Source organism: Phyllopteryx taeniolatus, chromosome 4 (assembly GCF_024500385.1).
Source record: "Phyllopteryx taeniolatus isolate TA_2022b chromosome 4, UOR_Ptae_1.2, whole genome shotgun sequence".
In the NCBI taxonomy this organism is placed as follows: domain Eukaryota; kingdom Metazoa; phylum Chordata; class Actinopteri; order Syngnathiformes; family Syngnathidae; genus Phyllopteryx; species Phyllopteryx taeniolatus.
In genome coordinates, this window is record NC_084505.1 from 13,484,925 (window position 1) to 13,504,717 (window position 19,793).

Below are 19,793 nucleotides of genomic sequence, written 5' to 3' on the forward strand. Positions count from 1 at the left end.
GGAGGAAGCTGGAGTATGAGAGAAAACCGATGACAAACATGGGGAGAAAATGTAAACTCCACACTGGGCCTGAGCAGATTGAACCTGTTACAGTTTCATGATTTAGTTGATTTCAAATATTACAAACAATGTACAAGGCTAATAAATATATGTTACCTAAAAATATTCAAATAAAGTTTGAAAAATAATTAGCAATTATAATCAGAAAGGTTTTAATTGGTAAGATTTAGGACTAAAGTGATGGAAAGGAGTATTATAGTGAAAGTTGTCAAGCTATGGAACAATCAAACAAATAATATATTTAAAAGCGTATTAAATTAACAGTATTAAATAATTATATTAATTCTTAAATTATTATTATCAAAATTATTAACCATTAAAATAGTGATTAAGAAAAAAGGTCAAAAATCATTGGTGATTTATTAGAGATGCTAAAGGGAAAATTTATTGTGAAATTAAAATGTTTATTTTTATTTCTGTAAAAAGGGGCAGAAAACATTTATTCTTCCCTCTGCTCCTTTTCATTTGAATGTCGTGTTTGTTTTTTTCTAATATGTAATGAATTAAAAATAATGAGAAATAAATCGGCGGCACGGTGCCGACTGGTTAGAGCGTCAGCCTCACAGTTCTGAGGACCCGGGTTCAATCCCCGGCCCCGCCTGTGTGGAGTTTGCATATTCTCCCCGTGCCTGCGTGGGTTTTCTCCGGGCACTCCGGTTTCCTCCCACATCCCAAAAACATGCATTAATTGGAGACTCTAAATTGCCCGTAGGTGCGAATGTGAGTGCGGATGGTTGTTTGTTTGTATGTGCCCTGCGATTGGCTGGCAACCAGTTCTGGGTGTACCCCGCCTCCTGCCCCGATGACAGCTGGGATAGGCTCCAGCACGCCCGCGACCCTAGTGAGGAGAAGTGGCTCAGAAAATGGATGGATGGATGGAGAAATAAATCATTTTAAAAAACCTAGAATGTCTCAACTGTGAGAATAATAAACAAACAATGCATATTTATTTGACTGGCACTCACCTTTGAGTTGTCTGTCTGTCTGTCTATCTACCTATTCTTGGTATGGTGAAGCATTCTGAGTTCCTTTCACTAGAACTCAGGGGCTAATACTTTGGACATTTGCAACTTTCTGGGAACAGTTGGGAGATGACCCATTCCTGTTCCAACATGACTGTGCATGAGTGTACAAATCAAGGTTCATAAAGACATGGATGAGAGAGTTTGATGTGGATGAATTTGACTGGCCTGCACAATACTGACCTCAACCCTATAGAACACTTTTGGATTAATTACAGCAGAGATTGAGAGCCAGGCCTTCTCATCCAACATCAGTGTGTAACCTCACAAATATGCTCTTGGAAAAATGGTTATAAATTCCCATAAACTCAAGCTAAACCTTCTTGAAAGCCTTCCTATATGAGTTAAAGGGCAAAGGGTGGACCGGTCACATTAAACCCCATGGATTAAAAATGGGATATCACTTAAATTCATATGTGAGTCAAGGCAGGTGAGCAAATACTTTTGGGAATATAATGTAGCTTGGGAACAAATCTATAAACACTTTCAAACATTACATAAGAAAATTTTGAGAGGTATTGTAAAAGTCTCCCTATTTTCCCATTCTTCAGAAGCCTTAATTGTCGCCTATATTGAAATTCTGGATGTTTTTTAGACAAAAACAAGTGAAAATAGTGAGGTTATGTACATTTGAGTAGACTTGATTGGTCTCCAATTCTGTCACTGATGCCACAGCAAGAGATGGTCGTGTATCGATTTTGACTATGTAAAAGGGACTTTCCTAAGGCAATTAACTATTTACCGATTGCTCTAAAACTAATTAATATTATTATAAATAACTGTCAGTTTCATTTTCTTGAGCAAAAAATACATAAAGATAACTTGTTTGTGAAATATAGGCCATCTGGACGCTGTAAGTCCTTGGTAGGGGTGTAACGATTTTGTATGGAAACCAAAAATCACGGTTTTCAAGTAAACTAACCTGTTATTTTTGAAATGGCAGAATAGCAACACGCCCTTTCAATTGTCTGCCTCCACGCCACACACAGTTATATGCGCTCACAGTGCTACCAAACTTAATAGAATTAATATAACAATAATTTTAATCATTATTATTAGGTACATTAGATCACGTCTTTCACCGAGTGGCAGGACAAAATAGTAATTTTTAGGGACCCGGAAAGGAATTCCTGTAATCCCGTCTATGGTGTCATTGGAAAAAACACCTAGATTAGCCTCCATTTAGTTTTGTTGGATTTAATTTTTTTAAATGATGGCTGCACTTTTGCTAGGAAAATTTAGTGGAAGGTGAGTAAGAATCTGCCAGATACTTTGAAGAAATTCTATTTTATTTACTGAGGTACCTGTATGAAAAGCTTCAACAAATTTGGTGCGTACTTAATTTTTTTGTCTATCAAAATTGGTTGTGAATGGCAGCCCTATTGTATTTGCAATGCAGGCGTGATCATTTAATAAGAAGCATCCAGGCATTTTTCTACCAAAGAGTCAATGTTTCGGTCACACATTTTTAATGATTTACACTGATTTATGGATATGTCAATTTGGGTCGATTTGCGACATAAAAGGTGGGATAAAATCCATCCATCTTACATACGACTCACTAGGGCGTGCTGGAACCTATCCCAGCTGACTCTGGGCGAGCGGCGGGGTACACCCTGAATTGGTCGCCAGCCAATCACACGGCACAAATAAACAAACAACCAGTCGCACTCACATTCACACTTACGGGCAATTTAGAGTCTTCAATTCAGCTACCATGCATGTTCTTGGGATGTGGAAGGAAACCCGAGTATCCGGGGAAAACCCACGCAGGCAAGGGGAGAACATGCAACCTCCACACAGGGGCGGCCACATTTGAACATGGGTACTTAGAACTGTGAGGCAGATGTGCTAACAAGTCATCCACACCATGCCGCCTGTTATAAAATCCTTAGTCCTTATCCGATTCTTACAAACTAGGGCTCATTCGTGTATCACTCCTCTATGCAATGATATAGTCTATTTTGATATACAGGTATTTTGAAAATGTTAGTAACATGCCTATTAGAGAAGAGAGGAAGAAACACGCGTAAAGGCTGGATCAATCGCAAACATAGCTGATGGATGGCCCTTCCGTGCCACACAAAGCTACATGACTGTACCAGCACACACTGAGCTACTTGCAGCAAGCCTGTGATATGTGATATAACATACTATAACAATAACATAGTTGTATGTTATTCTGCCCTCCCTGAGCGTGCTTTAAACTGTTTAATGACACCGCAGTTGTAGTTTACTTTAAAACTATATACACAAAAAGAATTACGCACACTGTATATTTAAATACAAGACACACATCATTTAGAAATCGCCAGCTTAATGCCAGTCAATGGAAAACTCTATTGACGAGCTAGCTAAAATTAGCATTAGACAACAGAAGGGATTTACCTTCAAATAACACATTTTCACACACAAACACCATACTAACACATACAGACAGGTAATAAAACAATACTCACGGGCATATATTCTTCTCAATTTGTGAAAAACTTGTTTAATTAAAGTACCACCCCAGTGACAAGGCATTTTACCCTTAAAGGAGTTACGTGTTTGTCTGAGAGTGTACAGCACATAATGAGACAATGAGTGAAAGTGAAATAGGGACTTATTACAATGCATTATAACATAATTCTCCGCAGGAATTTGACAGTTGTGTGCAGACACACTGCTTGTGAATGTGATTCTTTCCTGGAGTCAGATTTATGGTACAACCCCCCCCACCCCAAAAAAAAAAAAAAAAAAAAAAAACGCTAACCTTTGACCTCCTACATCAGAAAGAGATTTGCACGTTCAATATGCCACCTATTGGCTACTTTGGGAATTGCACTGTACAACACTTTTATCCAAGAGTGTACGAGTGCAATTTCGAGTCCAAACCTCTCTGCTCACCACATAAAAAAACACTTAACCGTGACTCCATATTCTTATTAATTCCGCTGACGTGGCTGGCTAACATTAGCTAAAACTCTTTCCTGTGACTTGATATTGTTATTTATTCAGCTAACTTAGCCACCTAACATTAGCTAATGTCTACATTTACTGATACACTTGCATACGACGTCCCCGTGACTAGTCCATATTATCTGAAAACTACAAGCTGAGAAGTATGGAGGTGACTCCACACTGCACGCACACCCGTCATTGCCTTTTTTTGGCCCTAAACCTTTACAGTACTTAATTTGATCTCTAGATGGCGGTGCATTCATAGATCAGAGCCAACTTCCCCATAGATTAAAGACACAGAAATCTCATTTTACACCTTTTTTTAAAAACCTAATTTAGCTATATGACAGTCACAGTATTAGAAAACACCTCTTAGTTTGACATAATTCAGTCCTGCATCACTGCAAACTACAACCACAACAATAAACTTCTCTGACAGTGGTAAAGAAATCATCTCTGTAAAGACAACTTTTAATAATACTCTTAAATGCATATCTCTTATGCATATCGTAATGCATACTCTTGATTGCATAACATTAGATTGTGCAGCTGTACCTAATGATGTGGCCAGTTGAAGGATTTACATGTCCACTGTCAAGTTATGTAGGTAAAACATTTTAAATTGTGGATCTTAAGAGGAGTTTTGTCTGTTGAAGGATAAACACGTGTCACCTTTGTGTGATCTGCTGCGCCACTATTATTGTATGGCTTTTGCCATACCAATCCACAACCAAACGCTCACACAAAGGACTTCGAAGCACACACACATCGCAGCACACCCTTCGGGGAGACGTATAACATGGAGGCTCCTACTGGGCAATGTGGTAGCAATTTGTCCAGCCTGGGACTCAAGAGATGTTTTCATACCCTTCCCCATCCCCATTCTTTATCACACTTATGCGCCCCAGACTGGAAATGTGTCGCGAAATCGGACAACAGAGATGAACATAACAGAAACTTCATGAACTATGTACTATTTATCCTACTCATTTAAAAATAGATATAGATAAAATTTGAAATATTTGTATTTTATTCTAAAAAAAATTTAACGAACGTTTTGTCTTCAAGGAAAGTAATAAGATGACCACTGTCAGTGGTGTGGCAGCGCCCTAGCGGCCATTATTGAAAAGCCACAACTGCCACAAACCGTTTCTGGTGGTGACAACATTGATGCGAAAAAAAGGTCAAATCGTTGTTCAGATCAACTTCACGTACGATAATCAAGTTATGCCATTTTCCAGAGACTGTGTATGGGTAAATTTACTTTGCTATTTGTCTTTATGCCAGATTGACATTGTTTCACTGATAATGTATTTTCATTTAGAGATGGGATGAGCTAAACAAAAGAGACAACTTCATCATTTTTACAGGTGGAGTGTGGCTGTGGTTTTTACAAAGGAGTCATTTCCATGTGCAGGGGTGTCAAACTCATTTTTGTCACGGGCCACATCATAGTTATGACTGCCCTCGGAGGTTTCGCTACGACTGTGAACCCAAATAAACAAAAGATTACCACCTATAATTACATACAATATACACAACACATTCATGAATAACCAGTTTTGAAATCAGAAGCCTATAAAAACATGTTTTTCCACTATTACATGTGTTTTCAAAGGGGGGTTGGTAACAGAAAAATGTTTGCAAATATCTCAATGTTATTACACCTAAATACAATTAGCAATTTTGATTTGCTTTCGGAGGCCACATAAAATGATGTGGCGGGCCGGATCTGGCCCCCGGGCCACCAGTTTGACACCTGTGATGTCGCGTATACATTATCCATTGGAACATGTATTTATTCAAAAACAAAGGGTACAGAGCAAAAATGACATACAGTACATTTCAATCATACCGTAGGGGCTGCATGCACTGCACTTAACAAGCGCTTATGGGTGTCCTCCGTGTTTTGTACTGCTCGACTATTCAACTTCACAATAACAACCCCTTCCTGTATTCCTCATATCCCAAAAGACTAAAACTGGATTATGTACAAGACACATCTACAAATACATCTGAGTTCATCCCTTTTCAATATCTACCCATGCATTTTCCATAGCACTTGCTCTCATTAGGGTTGGGGGTTATCTGGAGCCTATCTGGGATGATTTGGGGCAAAAAGCGGGGTACACCCTGGACTGGTCGCCAGTCGTAGGGCACATATAGAAAAATAACCATTCACATTCACACCTCTGAACAATTTAAGAGTCTTCAATTAACATAGCATGCATGTTTTTTAAAATGTGGGAAGGAGTACCTGTAGAAAACCCACACAGAAGATTTGAACCTATGACCCTGTGAGGTAGATGTGTTGCCCACTATACTGCCATTTTGGCACCAAAAAATGTGACTGGCCAGAAGTAGTTGAATCTACATTTGTTGCAATAATCCTTGCAAAGAAAGGTTCATTCCATCATGTGCGTGTGCCTTTGCTTTGGTCTCTGCATGTGTGTGTGAACATACTTTTCTGATTGCGTATGTATGACTTGTGGCACCAAAACACATCTGCTGACGTCAGGCAAATCTGGCTTGTGACATTTCCCTGCTGCTGCTAGACTGAGGAAAACAAACATACAGTACACCCTGCAAAGTCCACTACTAGAAAATACATATAATATCCTATTCTTGTTAAGTGTCGCCATGAAATGTCAAAGTTAAAAAAAACTACATATAGTGTAGTCCAATATGGCATTATGTGGGTATCTTCACATTTAGGTAATTGTGAGCATTCTAATGCCCAATAAACGTCTCTTCCCTCCAAGAACCCCTGAGAACACAATACAATAATTAGTAAATGTCTGAGGACTAAATAGACATAGACGTTTAAGTCTTGTGGCGCTCACCCGCTTCTGCATGTGCCACCTCTGTCAACCCATTTGGAGGAATGGTGGTATCTGTTACAAAGGAGATGATACTGATACAATATATTGACTCCTTTATTAGGAACTAATTCAACCCTTCTTAGGTAATACATTTCTTACCTTTGCTCTCGTCCGGATTTGACTCCAATACATAGGAATATTTAGACTCTGACTCTGCGAGAAAACGCCTGATTCGGTCCGAGGGTATAGCAAAGGAGATGCCTGCTGTCACTTTCAAACTGTTTATACCTATCACCTCACCATCCTGAAACAAATACAAATATGTATGATGTAGCGACACAGATAGTCTTAGTTCCTAGTGCTTTATCCACTGGAATATATTACCTGGTAGAATTAGAAACAGTAGTTCCATCAAGGCGTTTAACAAGTATCTCAAGAAACATATGCACAATCGATAAAGATATCATCTGTTATTTTGTGTCAAAAGCACTCCACGCCATCCACGCCTCACAAATGGTTTGTTCCACCCAATCCCTCATGCTATTTGCACAGAGCAATACGTTGCCTTCCAGTGATATTGAGTCGTGGTGTAAGTCAGGGCTTAAAACAGGATATGTGCAATATTTCTTAACTCCTACTACCACTCAACTACTAACACAATATAATCACGACCATTCCTGATTTGTGCCGCATTTAATCTTAGCTCACTGTTTATGTCATTGGTTGGAGTTAGCTGCTGTTTTTTCTTACACTGAAAAAGATAAAGACTGCACAACTTAGAAAAAAACAACAACTTTGATTTAATGAAATGGGTTAATTTTGTGACCCTAGTGAGGATAAGCGGTACAGAAAATGGATGGATGGATTAATTTAGTGTATCATGTAAATTTAACCTGAAAGTTTTTATTTTATTTAAACCATGTTTGATTGTTGGGACAAACATTAGCAATGTTAACCCAAATGTTAGCTCTTGCAAACTCGGCTTAGTTTAGTTTAAAAAGTTTAATAATAATAATTAAACGTGACAGCTTTGTTGTACTTTTTTTCAGTGTAGCTAGGAAACACTTCAGCTGGTCAGAGACAGCACCACTGTCCTCTGTTTGAATCGAGAAGAGAGAAGCTCGCTGTTGTGTCACGTGCATGTGTTAATATTAAAACCCAAGTGCTACTGTATGGGTTAATTTAGTCCAGAAAAAATATGCATACTGTTCATTTGTATGTAGAGGTATTGCTGTGTAAAAATGAGTTGTCTTCCCCCATAAATTTATAGGGTACAGTAAATCTACAGTAGGTGCTGTACTGTATACTACTTGTCGGAAAGAAGGGAAAACAGCACCATCTGTTGGATCTGGTCACCCCTTGGTCTGAGAGTCTGAAATACCAATTGTTGTATTTATGCTGACAACCGGGTATCTCCTTCTGCACACACCAGTAAGTTACCAACTCTTTAACAACTGCAACTGCTGCAGAATGCTTTATCCACACATTACTTTGTAAACTATTTACAGTATGTTGAGCCTGCATGACTGATGTTCTTAACTTTGTCATGTTGCAACCAGTCTTCCACACTTGAGGGAGGAAAATTCAAGACTATGTTAGCTTTTTGACTTGGTATTAATATCATTAATTATCCCTCTATTTTCTATACCACTTTGAACACAAACTCATAAACTACAGTTTATACACTGTAAATATGGTTCCATCCCTCCAACCATTTTCAATACCACTTGTCCTCATTAAAGTTGCGGCGAACCGTGAAGCATACGTAGAAACCTGTACTTCACAGTGCTGCTGATTTTTATCCAGATCTCAGTTTTAGTCTGAGGGGTTTTATTACAGCTTTGAACCATGATTGATTGATTGACTGATTCATTGTTTCATTGATTTACGTAATACTGCTGCAGAACTAGAGCACCCTGGCCCTTACAGGAAAAATCTGTAAAAATACTGCACCATACAACTATATACTGTATAAATCTTAACTGCTGATAGTGGTGTTTTTTTTTTACATAAAGTTAAATATGCAACAATAATCATTTGTATTTACAGTACTGTATATCATGGTTTCTCAAATGGCCCATACAATACTCACCAAGTTAACAAAGGGGCCTCCAGAATTTCCATACTTGTCACATAAATTGACAAAAGGGAGAAACTGCCACAGTAATTATTCAGTCATGGGTGCAAGCAATCACAAGGATGATTGTGTATGTGCGTGCACTAACATTAATTATCGCATCAGTCTGGATGTAGTCGAAGTTAGAGTCATGGATGCCCAGCTCCTTGCAGTCTCTCTGTGCTGTGCTGACGATGCCAGTGGTGACTGTGTTCTGCAGGGCAAAGGGGCTACCAATAGCCACCACAAACTCTCCTGGTCTGAGATCAGCTGAACGGCCCAGAGCCAGGACAGGGAGCTTCTCCCGCTCACATACAAAGACACTTTGAGCAAACACTGAAAGGCAAAGAGGAAGAATGACACATGATAAATGGCAAAAATAATTGGTGGGAGGGAAACTTCCAAAGATGAAGTATGTGAGGTATGGGTGTGAGAATACACACATCAGTGTCACAGTGCGTCTGTTTATGGACATATTACTGTTACCTTTCTGAAGGTCTGGCAAACCACTTTCAGAACCTGGCAGTATGAAGCTTGTTATACCAACAGTCACCAACCACTGGGCCATGGACCAGTACTGGTCCGTGAGCCGTATAGTATCGGGCCAGACAGAGAGTCAAAAAGTATGATTCTTTATCAGAGTCTGAAAGAAGATTGATTCTGAAAATCAGGTGCATCCACCTGTCCATAGTCTGTTCTGTACCCTGTATATATTGTCGTCATTGTCGCTCTTCTCGGTCACGTTATATGGTAGAAAAGGTAAGCCCACAAACTAGCAAACAGGAGTACAAAACAAACTTCAGAAAAACTAACAAATAAAAAAAAAAAATTGAGACAAAGAGGAAGAGCCTTTGACTTCTAAGAAAAAGAAAGCTGCATTTAAGAGAAAATATCAGCAATCCTACACTTAAAATACAGATGATTCTCACGCACGAAGCCTCTACATAATATGTGGCATAAATGAGGCAATGAAAACTTCAAATTTTTGTCTTTAAAATTACAGAGTAAAATGGACTAAAAGTACCACACTTCGGTGTCATTGTTTCCCATTACCCCAAGATGAGACCAGCTCGTTGAAGAGAAACAAGCGCTGGGCTTCCACAAATTTTTTATAATTTGTTTTTATTTGTTTCTTTGCCGGTTCATCAAAATATTACTTTATGTGAAAGCAGTCTGTGGCACAAAAAAGGTGAGGAACCGCTGTTAGACAAGAGAGCACACTAGAGAGTACTGCAGTACTTGCATTAATAGTATATGCTTTTTTTTTTTTACCTGAGAGTTGACCTTGATGGTGGCAATGTCAGCCTTCCTGTCTACTTCTCTGACCACAGCCTCATACACGCTACCGTCATGGAGCTGAACCTGCAACTGGAGCCGCCCCATCACCACAGCACTGGTGGTTATCACGTGAGCGTTGGTTATGATCAAGCCGGATGGTGTCACAATGAAACTGGAGCCACTGGAAAGATGCACGTGATGTCCAAAGAGAGGATGTTTGGAGAAAGAATGATGAAAGGAAAGGGGTAATAATGGAAAATGTATCCAATCGGAGATGTATTTCTGCATATTCTTACATAACTGTATGTCTCACACTTGCTGACTTGCTTAATATTGACTAATGACTGATTAGACTGTTGAGTATGTTTGTGATTGGGGGATAGTTCTTGTTTGATTAAATCAAATGATGACAAAGTCAAACGGGGCGATCTTCCTGGGCTGGGAGAAGACAATGGAAGTCACAGCATAGTCCACGTTTAGTGAAAATAATGGGGTTTGATTTACAAATGTATGAAAGAGAAGCTCAGAGAAGTACAACTGTGTGAGTTGTTTTTGCTGTATGTTTGTTGTTGCTTTTTACAATAAAATGTATCATCTTTAAGCTTATCCAGGTCTCATGGATGTTTGTATTTAAGCAATTTTACCTCTAACATAAGCAGATGAAAAATTGTTCTGCATTTACTGTATTTGGACTAGGTGTAATCACATACAGTAGGTACAAGTACTATGTGAAGACATGCATCTAAACAAGAAGTTATTTTCGATATTCAAGTGTAGAATAAGTACAGCCATATGTACAGTCCCCCATAGCTCCACACATGGAAATGCACTCTAAGCAGTGGGGGTTTCTGTGCTTCAAATTTGCCCGGGGAGCAACCAGTCATGAATTAGTCATCCGTTTTCTACACCGCTTATCCTGTCCAGGGCCAGTGAGAGCAGCCCATGTAGCTGGCTGTGGGAAAGCATACTCCACCCTGGCTCCAACTCACCTTGTCACGTTTTTCGTTCGTCTTTGGAGACATTACACGACTCACCCACACAAGGGGAGACTTGCTAACCATCAAGGAGGCTACTCCGGACTTTCTTTCACCAACTTTCGCAAATCCGCTCAGTTTTTTCCCTGAGTTACTCACCGGAGCAGAGACCGCAGTCTTTGGGGCATGGAGGTGGAGGCGGCGCCACAGAGGGAAGCGAGCCGGCATTCAGGTGAAGCTTCGCAAGAGAGGATACAGGCTGGCGTTTCCGTCCATCCACCTCGCGAATCTACGCTCCCTACCCAACAAAATGGATGAGCTTCATCTTCTGATAAAGACCAGTAAAGACTTCGTACGTTCCGCCGCCATATGCTTTACGGAGACTTGGCTTTTTGAGGCTGTACCCGATGGCGCTGTCATGTTTCCCGGCTTCCATCTTCACAGGGCAGACCACAACATGGAATCATCGGGGAAAACAGAAGGCGGCGGGATATGCTTCTATATCAACGAAAAATGGTGTACAGACGTCACGGCGCTCAGCACACACTGCAGCCCGCATTTAGAGTTGCTGTTTTCATCAAAGCTGCTTGGACTGCACAGACTGGAGTGTCTTTGAAAATTCAGCTGGCAGCCTGGATGAATATATGGACACTGTCACATCCTATATCAGTGGTTTGTGTACCAACAAAGTCATTTCGCACTTTCAATAACAACAAGCCGTGGTTCACTGTGAAACTTTAGCAACTTCGCCAAGCAAAGGAGGACCCAAATCAAAGCGGGGACAGAGCGCTGTATAATAGAGCTAGAAACCTGCTGACTAAAGAAATTAACATTGAAAAGAGAAACTATGCAGCAAAGTTGGAAAAACAGTTTAGCGCTAACGACTCTAAATCAGTCTGGTATGCATTCCAATCGCTGACCAATTAAAAGCGACGATCCCCCCCAAGCTGAGAACAATAGCACACTAGCCAACGACTTGAATAACTTCTACTGCAGATTTGAAAGGGACACTCTCACACCCCACAACCACCCAGCCGCACCACCGACCACAATCACACCTCTGACTTCTGCGTTAACCATCCATGAACAGGATGTGCGACGCATCTTCAAACAAAAGATTAACAAAGCGGCAGGCCCTGACCATGTGTCCCCATCCTGCCTCAAAGTCTGCATGGACCAGGTCGCTCCAGTCTTCATGCAGATCTTCACTAGATCTCTGGAACTGTGCAAAGTACCATCCTGTTTCAAACGCTCCACCATCATTCCAGTCCCCAAGAAACCTACAATCTCGGTCACCTTGACATCTGTGGTCATGAAGTCCTTTGAATATCTCTTGCTGGGCCACCTCAAGAGCGTCACAGATCCCCTGCTGGACCCCCTGCAGTTTGCCTACCAAGCGAACAGGTCTGCGGATGATGCAGTCAATATGGGACTGCACTTCATCCTAGAACACCTCGACTGTGCAGGGACCTACGCGAGGATCCTGTTCGTGGACTTCAGTTCAGTGTTCAGCACCATCATCCCTGAACTCCTTTCCTCCCAAGCTTCTCCAGCTCAGCGTCTCGCCTGCCATATGTCAGTGGATTTACAGCTTCCTGACGGGCAGGACACAGCAGGTGAGGCTGGGAGAGACCACGTCATCCAAACGCAGCATCAGCACTGGGGCGCCCCAAGGTTGTGTCCTCTCTCCGCTGCTCTTCTCTCTCTACACGAACGACTGCACATCAACGCACCCAGCTGTCAAACTATTGAAGTTTGCAGATGACACCACTGTCATCGGCCTCATCAAGGACGGTGACGAGTCTGCATATCGACAGGCACGGCCTCCCACAGGAGCTGCTGAGGCAGTTCTACACAGCGGTCATCGAATCTGTCCTGTGTTCTTCCATCATAGTCTGGTTTGGTGCTGCTACAAAAAAGGACAAGCTCCGACTGCAACGGACAATCAAAACTATATTAGTTATTTCTATTTTAGTCATTCAAACTGCTCTAAGTGCTAGAGGACTCTGCATCTTTTTGCACAATTGTCAAAAAAAAAAAAAGTGTACCGGCATTACCAGATAACTAGCAACCCTTCATTGCTCAGTGACTGTTTTTGTCAACGTCTTTATGTCTCAAAGGTGTTCTCTGTCAATTGATTGTCTATTGTCGTACTAGAGCGTCTCCAACTACCTGAGACAACTTCCTTGTGTGTTTTTTGGACATACTTGGCAAATAAAGATGATTCTGATTCTGAATAGGGATGTGCCACCGTTTGTGCTTCGGTGCACGTTGTGCAGGCTACGAATATAGAGCCCTAGGTGTTCTCCAATGAACCCCATTCTTGCTTAATGTTTTACCTAATGGTATTTTTGCCAACAGAGATGTTGGCATGTGCTAGTGATATCTGTAAATCCAGTTGAGCTGGATTTTAGGCTTCTTTTTCACCTCATTCAGTATTCTACATTGTGCTCTTGCAATCATCTTTAGAGGATGGCCACCCTTTGGAAGAAAAGCAACACTGCTGAACTTTCTCAGTGTATAGACAATTTGTCTAACTCTGGTCTGATTAACATCAAGACTTTTAGAGATACTTTTGAAACCTTTTCCAGTTTAATACAAGAACTCTTAATAGTAGGTCTCCTGAGAGCTCTTTTGAAAGAGGCATGGTACATATCTAGCAATGCTTTTTGACAGGAGACAATTTTAATCTGGTGTGTGTTCTTTAGTAGACAGAACAGCTTTAAGCCACACCTCCAATTTTGTCCCATTGATTGGAGTCCAAGTTGGCTCACACCTGACTCTGATTAACACTTGGAGAATCCATACAGCCTTGAGGTTCCCTAACTTTCTTCTCCCTGTCCTGTGAATGCTTACACTATTTTCAATAAAAATATGAAAACATGTAATTGTGTGGTATTACCTTAAACTGACTATTTATTTTTGTGATGACCACATTTTATGCAGAAATGTAAGAAATTCTAAGGGGTTCACATACTTGTTTTCCTACCATTGTCTATAGTGACGTTTTTTGTTGTTGTTTTTTCACTGCTGCTTCCACCATTTGTGCACACTAGTAGAACAACTAAGCACAATATAGAGCAACTACATGTTAAGCTATAGTGAGGTAAAACTGTGACTCTGACAACTGTGTGCTATTCGTACTACTACTGGCATTATACAATTCTACTAGCTAACAATGATTCACTAGCAGTACTAGCACACAAATGTCAACTCGTGCAATTTTCTCTCACGTGCTCTACAGTGCACAAAAATGTTACACAGTAGTGGAGGGGGAGACTTCAGTACTAGTGCGCCCCGTTCGTTCTACTGCGCGCTCAATGTCTTTAAGAGTGCACTCGTGGGATATCTAATAAAACTCAAACGGCTTGCTGCTATAGCACCTGTCCTTGAAGGAGCACACGGTTGTTTGTGCACTTGTCGGACTGCAGGTTTCCCAGGTTTTCTTTTGCGGTTGGCTGCTCTCATCTTGCAAACATTCCCATACGTCCAAACTATGCAGCAGTTGCATCTGACCAGGACGTATACGGCGGCACAACTGGGCCTCGGACAGGGGGGAGGCAGCTGTCACGGTCGGTCTACTGCTCTGGTGAGGTCGACGCCACAGAGAAAGGCTGCTGGAAGTAAAAGTAGCTGCAGAGTCATGTTGAAGATGCTGGGACGCACTGACAATTGAAGTGAGTTCAGAAGCATAAAGGTCTGCAGGCTCGCTATCACCACCCACGCAGAATCAGTAACCACTGGCGTGGTTGACAGGAGGGCGGCGACGGGCCCAAGAGTCAGTCAGAATACGCATCTAACCTTTCAGTTTGCACTCTGCTCTTGATTTTATTTGTGAATTTTAATTTAAAAAGAAAAAGAAATTGTGTTTGAATACATACAAGTTTAGAAACATGGACATGGATGGACAAATTATTTTGCATTTTTAAATCCGTGTCCCCACATAAAAATAAATTTTACAAGGCTGATATAGATTTTACCAGGCAGATCAAACGTGAATTTTCAAAATCCCATGTTCACATACACTTGCTGTGGCTATATGAAGACTCAATTTGAAAATAATTGATCAGTCTCGTTTGATCCGAGGCGCCACCTAGTGTTCAGTAATCATAAAACCATCAACTTCAATTATGATATTGCCGAGATAAAATATCCTACTACTATGCCTAATAATAATTTATATGCACCTTTATAAATGCCTAAGAACACGTTGAAATCAAAGTTTAAATATGTCAGTATTATATAATAATCATATACTTTCAGTATTATTTCTGTTTTATTAATTTGTTATAAAGTGAATTATTAATCAAACTGGAAAAAATGTTAAACCGAATATGCCAGTCTAAAAACATCTAGACGGTTATCATGCGGATTAAAATTGAGGTTATAAGGGTTAGCAAATTTATATTCACTTAAACATACAGGAAAAACAGACTTACAAAATGAAAATAGATAAACAATATACTGAGTTGAAGGCACTGTAGGAGTTAAATGGCAAAAGTATATTTCGCTCATCAAAAGCGGGTACCCAAAAGATGGCGACTGCTGCTTACTGAAGTCACATTGTAAAGACAATCCATTTCCTGTCCTGCTTCTAATGACCCCCTTTGTGAGGGCAGAGAGCAGTCTCACTTGAGTGTACTTTTAATTTCCCTTGTAGGACAGAAAAGGAGTCTTCATGTTTTTCTTTTTGACAAGGATGAGGCAAAGATTAAAAAAAAAAAACAGCCACAAAATCCCAAAATTAAATGTTCCAAATCTTATGATGTTAAATATACAACTCTGCTTATACATTCATTATACTGGAATACAAATGTCAAGATGCATACATAAGAAAAAAATCCATGGCACAGAATTTGCTCTTTAAATATTAAGTCACCAAGAGGGGTGACAGGGGTGCCATTCTCCATGCCGTGATGTAAATATACAACAAAGAACAAATACATTCAGTGTTATGAGATTGTTTTTGACCACATTCACACCCTGGAAATGTTTTGGAACAAGAGCATAAACAGGAAACATTACATTCAAGCAATATAGTTATTGTAGGTCCTCCTCCTCTTCCGACGAGTCTTAAATTCAAGCTTAAACAAGCTTTTTTTTCTCCCCCTTTCTTGAGGCCTTTCAGAAGTCCTCCTGCAGACAAGGGTTTGGCAGTAGCACTAATGGTTGAAGACACTGGCTTGGTGTTTGTTCAACAAATTTTGGAAAGGAACACTGGGTTCATCAACTTTAGTGGAAATAATCATACAATTCTCATATTTCAGTGAGTACCCTACAACGCAAAGTGACTTTGGATTTTCTTCTAGAAATACACTTTATGGAGCAATATTTCATTTGAATGTCAAACAACAGTGGACCACAGAGGTGTTGTACCTGTTATTTTTAGTCATCTGAACCACTGGTATAGAACCCGTGAATAGTGTATAATTGTGAATGAATGCAAAAATTGTACAAAAAGAAAAAAAAAGTGTATTAACAATAAACCCCATTTACGCGAATTATCCAATCAAGTCCCATGACAACCCAATATAACCCCAATCTGTCTTGAGAGATACTGACTGAATGCCATCCTCTCCAGCTGTCATATTTTGATCATACACTGCCATCACTTAAGATAGGAACAAGCTTTAGGGAAAAAAAACATTCTATACCCTACTTCTCTTTCAAAACATTCCCTCACTCGGTTAAATATCAACAACTTACAGGAAGAATCCCTGCTTTCCCACTTTCTGCCTTCAAACCAAAAAAAACAAAAGCAGCTGATGTTGCCTCTCTACCAAGAGGAGAAAAATGGTCTCTTGCAGTGGAAAGTCTGAGTGAAGGCGTTGCCCAGGGTGACCACACGGCCCTGGCCACCAGACTGGCTGCGCTCCACCACCACGCGGGGCATCTGCACCAACTGTAGAGGGCTCTTCCCATCCTTAAGTGCCTGGGTGAGATTCAACACCTGGTGCAAGCAGGATTCATCTTGATTATGATTTTGAAATCATTATCAGACAACACTTTATGGTGGCTGAATTTCAGTTATTGCCAAGTTGCCTACATTGCATTTTAAATAAAATCATCAGGGGCCTCATGTACAAAGACTTGCGTTAATTTCCTCCTAAAACATGGCGTACGCTCAAATCCAGAAAACGCCGTACACACAAAAATATTCAGATGTATGAAACTCTGCGCACTCATGAATCCAAGCACATTTCCTTCGTACGATCAACGTGGAAATGAGCGCACATGTTGGAGTAACCAACTCCTCCCTGTCCACGCCTATTTTTGAATATGCAAATCATATTTAAATGAACCCTGCACCTAAGATGGCGATCTATACATGAATAGCAAAAAAGGAAAATGAGCAAGGTAATGAAGATAAATAATATTTCTGAATGTGAAGTTGCTCAATGAAGTGGAGGCACGCAAGAAAATCCTCTTTGACACGCTGTCCTACGGCGTTAACAACACGCGAAAGAGGAGTGAATGGGACAGCGCGTGTCCGGCTGTCAATGCTGTGGAGACAGAATAGCGCGCACACGCTGAACTAAAAAAAGAAGTGGTCAGACATTAAGGTGGATGTGAAGCGGAGGACAGCTGCCTACCGCCAAAGTGTGGCCAAAAAAAGGCGGAAAAACCGCCGCGCAGGGCCTCACCCCGTTCGAGGAGAGAATCGCTGCGATCGTGGGTGACGCTGCTCTCTCAGGGGTGATGGGAGGACGTGGCTATGATCACCCCACAAGGTTAATACCATGTATTTTTAGAAATCATAACAAATGTGTTCATACAGTAACCTACACTCAGCCCTGTGAGATAAAGGTTCATGCGTAAATGTTGTATGTGTGGTATTTGTAATATCCATCCATCCCTCCATCCATTTTCTGAGCCGCTTATCCTCACAAGGGTCGCGAGAGTGCTGGAGCCTATCCCAGCTATCATCGGGCAGGAGGCGGGGTACACCCTGAACTGGTTGCCAGCCGATCGCAGGGCACATACAAACTAAATCAGCATATCAAAGAGGTTATCAAAAACTTTGACTCCTTTTTGATTACTCAATTTATTATTTTAATACACAGGGGAGGACACGCACACTGAAAAAAAAATCATGTTTTTTTTTTAGGAGAAGAGGGGTAAATTATGTCAATTTAAACACACTTTAATCATGTGCAACCGATGTTCAAATGAAGTAAATTCAAAGGACTCTTTTTTCAGTGCATGTGCTGGAGTCACGAAGCGATTGTGAGGGCAATCGGCAGCATAAATGATCACCTTGATCAATTAATAGGTGTCCTCACAAATATCAGTGGTTCATTAAATACACTGGTTAACAAATTAATTCTCAGTCCTTGCCTCCATTGCATTGTTGAAATCAAATGTTGCCGGGCATGATTTGTTCATCAGTGCTAATTATTCATGTGTCTCTGGTGTGCAGAGTTATGAGAACAGTTTCCCAGCATCACCTCTAAGTGTCGCCAAAACACCAAAAGCTGTAGAAACGTGCGTACGCCAGCGATGAAGTTGGTGTGAGGCACCGCACATTTCCACGGTCATGTCACTCTTGATACATCTGAACTTCGCCGTGAAAAAGAACGGACGCCATGTTTTTGTGCGTACGCACCTTTTGTACATGTGGCCCCAGACCACTGTTATTCTAATTAGTAACAATACTGCTGAAAGGTTGTATGCACGGGACACAGCTAAATTTGCCAACTAGCTGAAAATAGGGCTAGTCATTGTTAAGAAACTTGATTTTGATTATTAGGTTGCGATTTGATTTGATTCTTTAGGGTAGCAATTTGATACGATTCGATATTGATTTAAATGTTCTGATACTGATTCAGTAAGAAGTACAAATACAAAAATAAGAGTACATTTTGACAATTTTGAAATATTTATTTTTTATGCCATGTAAAAATATGTCGTATGTCACATCACATTTTTTAAGTAGAAAAACATCTGAAAATAAAAGCTTGCACATCATGCATTTCTATAGTACAAAAGTAAAAAATATTACAGTTGTACATAAACACTGAAAAGGCAAAGTGCATGTAAACTTAAATTATGTCCTCTTAGAAATTGTAATAAAAAATGCAATAACTTCTTTGTTCATATTGCGTATAAAATTTAAAAAGTGATTTACTTATGAGGATTACTATTGTTATTTGCAGGGTATTTAAGTAATACCGAATTAAGTAGCATGTTTGCGGCACTGTGAGACAAGCCAGTACTGGTACTTTCTTCCCCATATTTTGCGTCTGTCAACAGGTTGGCTATATTGGTTCTTCCCTGTGTGGCTTCTGTGTAGGGGGCTCTAGTCTGCAGAACATTTGATACAAATTCCCACTCGTGAGAAATGAAATGAGAAGTCATTGTTACGTACGTACGGGTCAGTTGGAATTGCGTATGGTGGTTGGAGTGTCTTTTGTCCATTTCAGTGTTTCGGATTTAGAGGGGAATTCAAAGTGACCCCAGACGTCAGATTTAAAAGTAGAAGTCGCTCGCTTCACACTGGTGCTGCTGCAGCCGCTGTTTTCTGGAGTAGCCATTGTGATTGACTTCAGTTTATACAACGTGGACCACACGCACAGCA

General features: G+C 40.5%; 2 protein-coding genes across 5 annotated transcripts in view; both read right to left on the reverse strand.

Moving 5' to 3' along the window:
* Positions 1-3,548: 3,548 nt before the first annotated feature.
* Positions 3,549-14,979, reverse strand: LOC133476374 (serine protease HTRA3-like). 4 transcript variants are annotated; one of them, XM_061769668.1, is made up of 6 exons: positions 14,599-14,967; positions 9,073-9,299; positions 8,940-8,972; positions 7,007-7,151; positions 6,869-6,919; positions 3,549-6,581 (listed from the first exon to the last, which is right to left on the reverse strand). In XM_061769668.1, the coding sequence occupies exons 1-6, from the start codon at positions 14,681-14,683 to the stop codon at positions 6,577-6,579; spliced, it is 546 nt and encodes a 181-aa protein (XP_061625652.1). In that variant the 5' UTR covers positions 14,684-14,967; the 3' UTR covers positions 3,549-6,576. The 4 variants fall into 4 exon arrangements, with proteins under 4 accessions (XP_061625652.1, XP_061625650.1, XP_061625651.1 ...); XM_061769666.1 differs by having other exon boundaries at positions 3,549-6,792; positions 14,599-14,962; XM_061769667.1 differs by lacking the exon at positions 8,940-8,972 and having other exon boundaries at positions 3,549-6,792; positions 14,599-14,962.
* A 1,453-nt stretch (positions 14,980-16,432) lies between these two features.
* The window catches only part of pi4k2b (phosphatidylinositol 4-kinase type 2 beta), a 20,087-nt gene continuing 16,726 nt past the window's right edge, over positions 16,433-19,793 (reverse strand). The window contains exon 11 of the mRNA XM_061769664.1: positions 16,433-17,165. Within this exon, the coding sequence (XP_061625648.1) occupies positions 16,992-17,165 (174 nt within the window). The 3' untranslated portion in view covers positions 16,433-16,991. The remainder of the gene's footprint in view (positions 17,166-19,793) is intronic.

Coding starts and splice junctions, on each gene's coding strand:
- LOC133476374 (XM_061769666.1), bottom strand. CDS start 14,683: ATGAGAGCAGCCAACCGCAAAAGAAAACCTGGGAAACCTGCAGTCCGA. Junction 9,300..14,598: donor GTGTGCTCCTTCAAGGACAG/GTGCTATAGCAG, acceptor TTTGCCTTTCAG/TGTTTGCTCAAAGTGTCTTT. Junction 6,793..6,868: donor GGTGGCACATGCAGAAGCGG/GTGAGCGCCACA, acceptor TTGTGTTCTCAG/GGGTTCTTGGAGGGAAGAGA.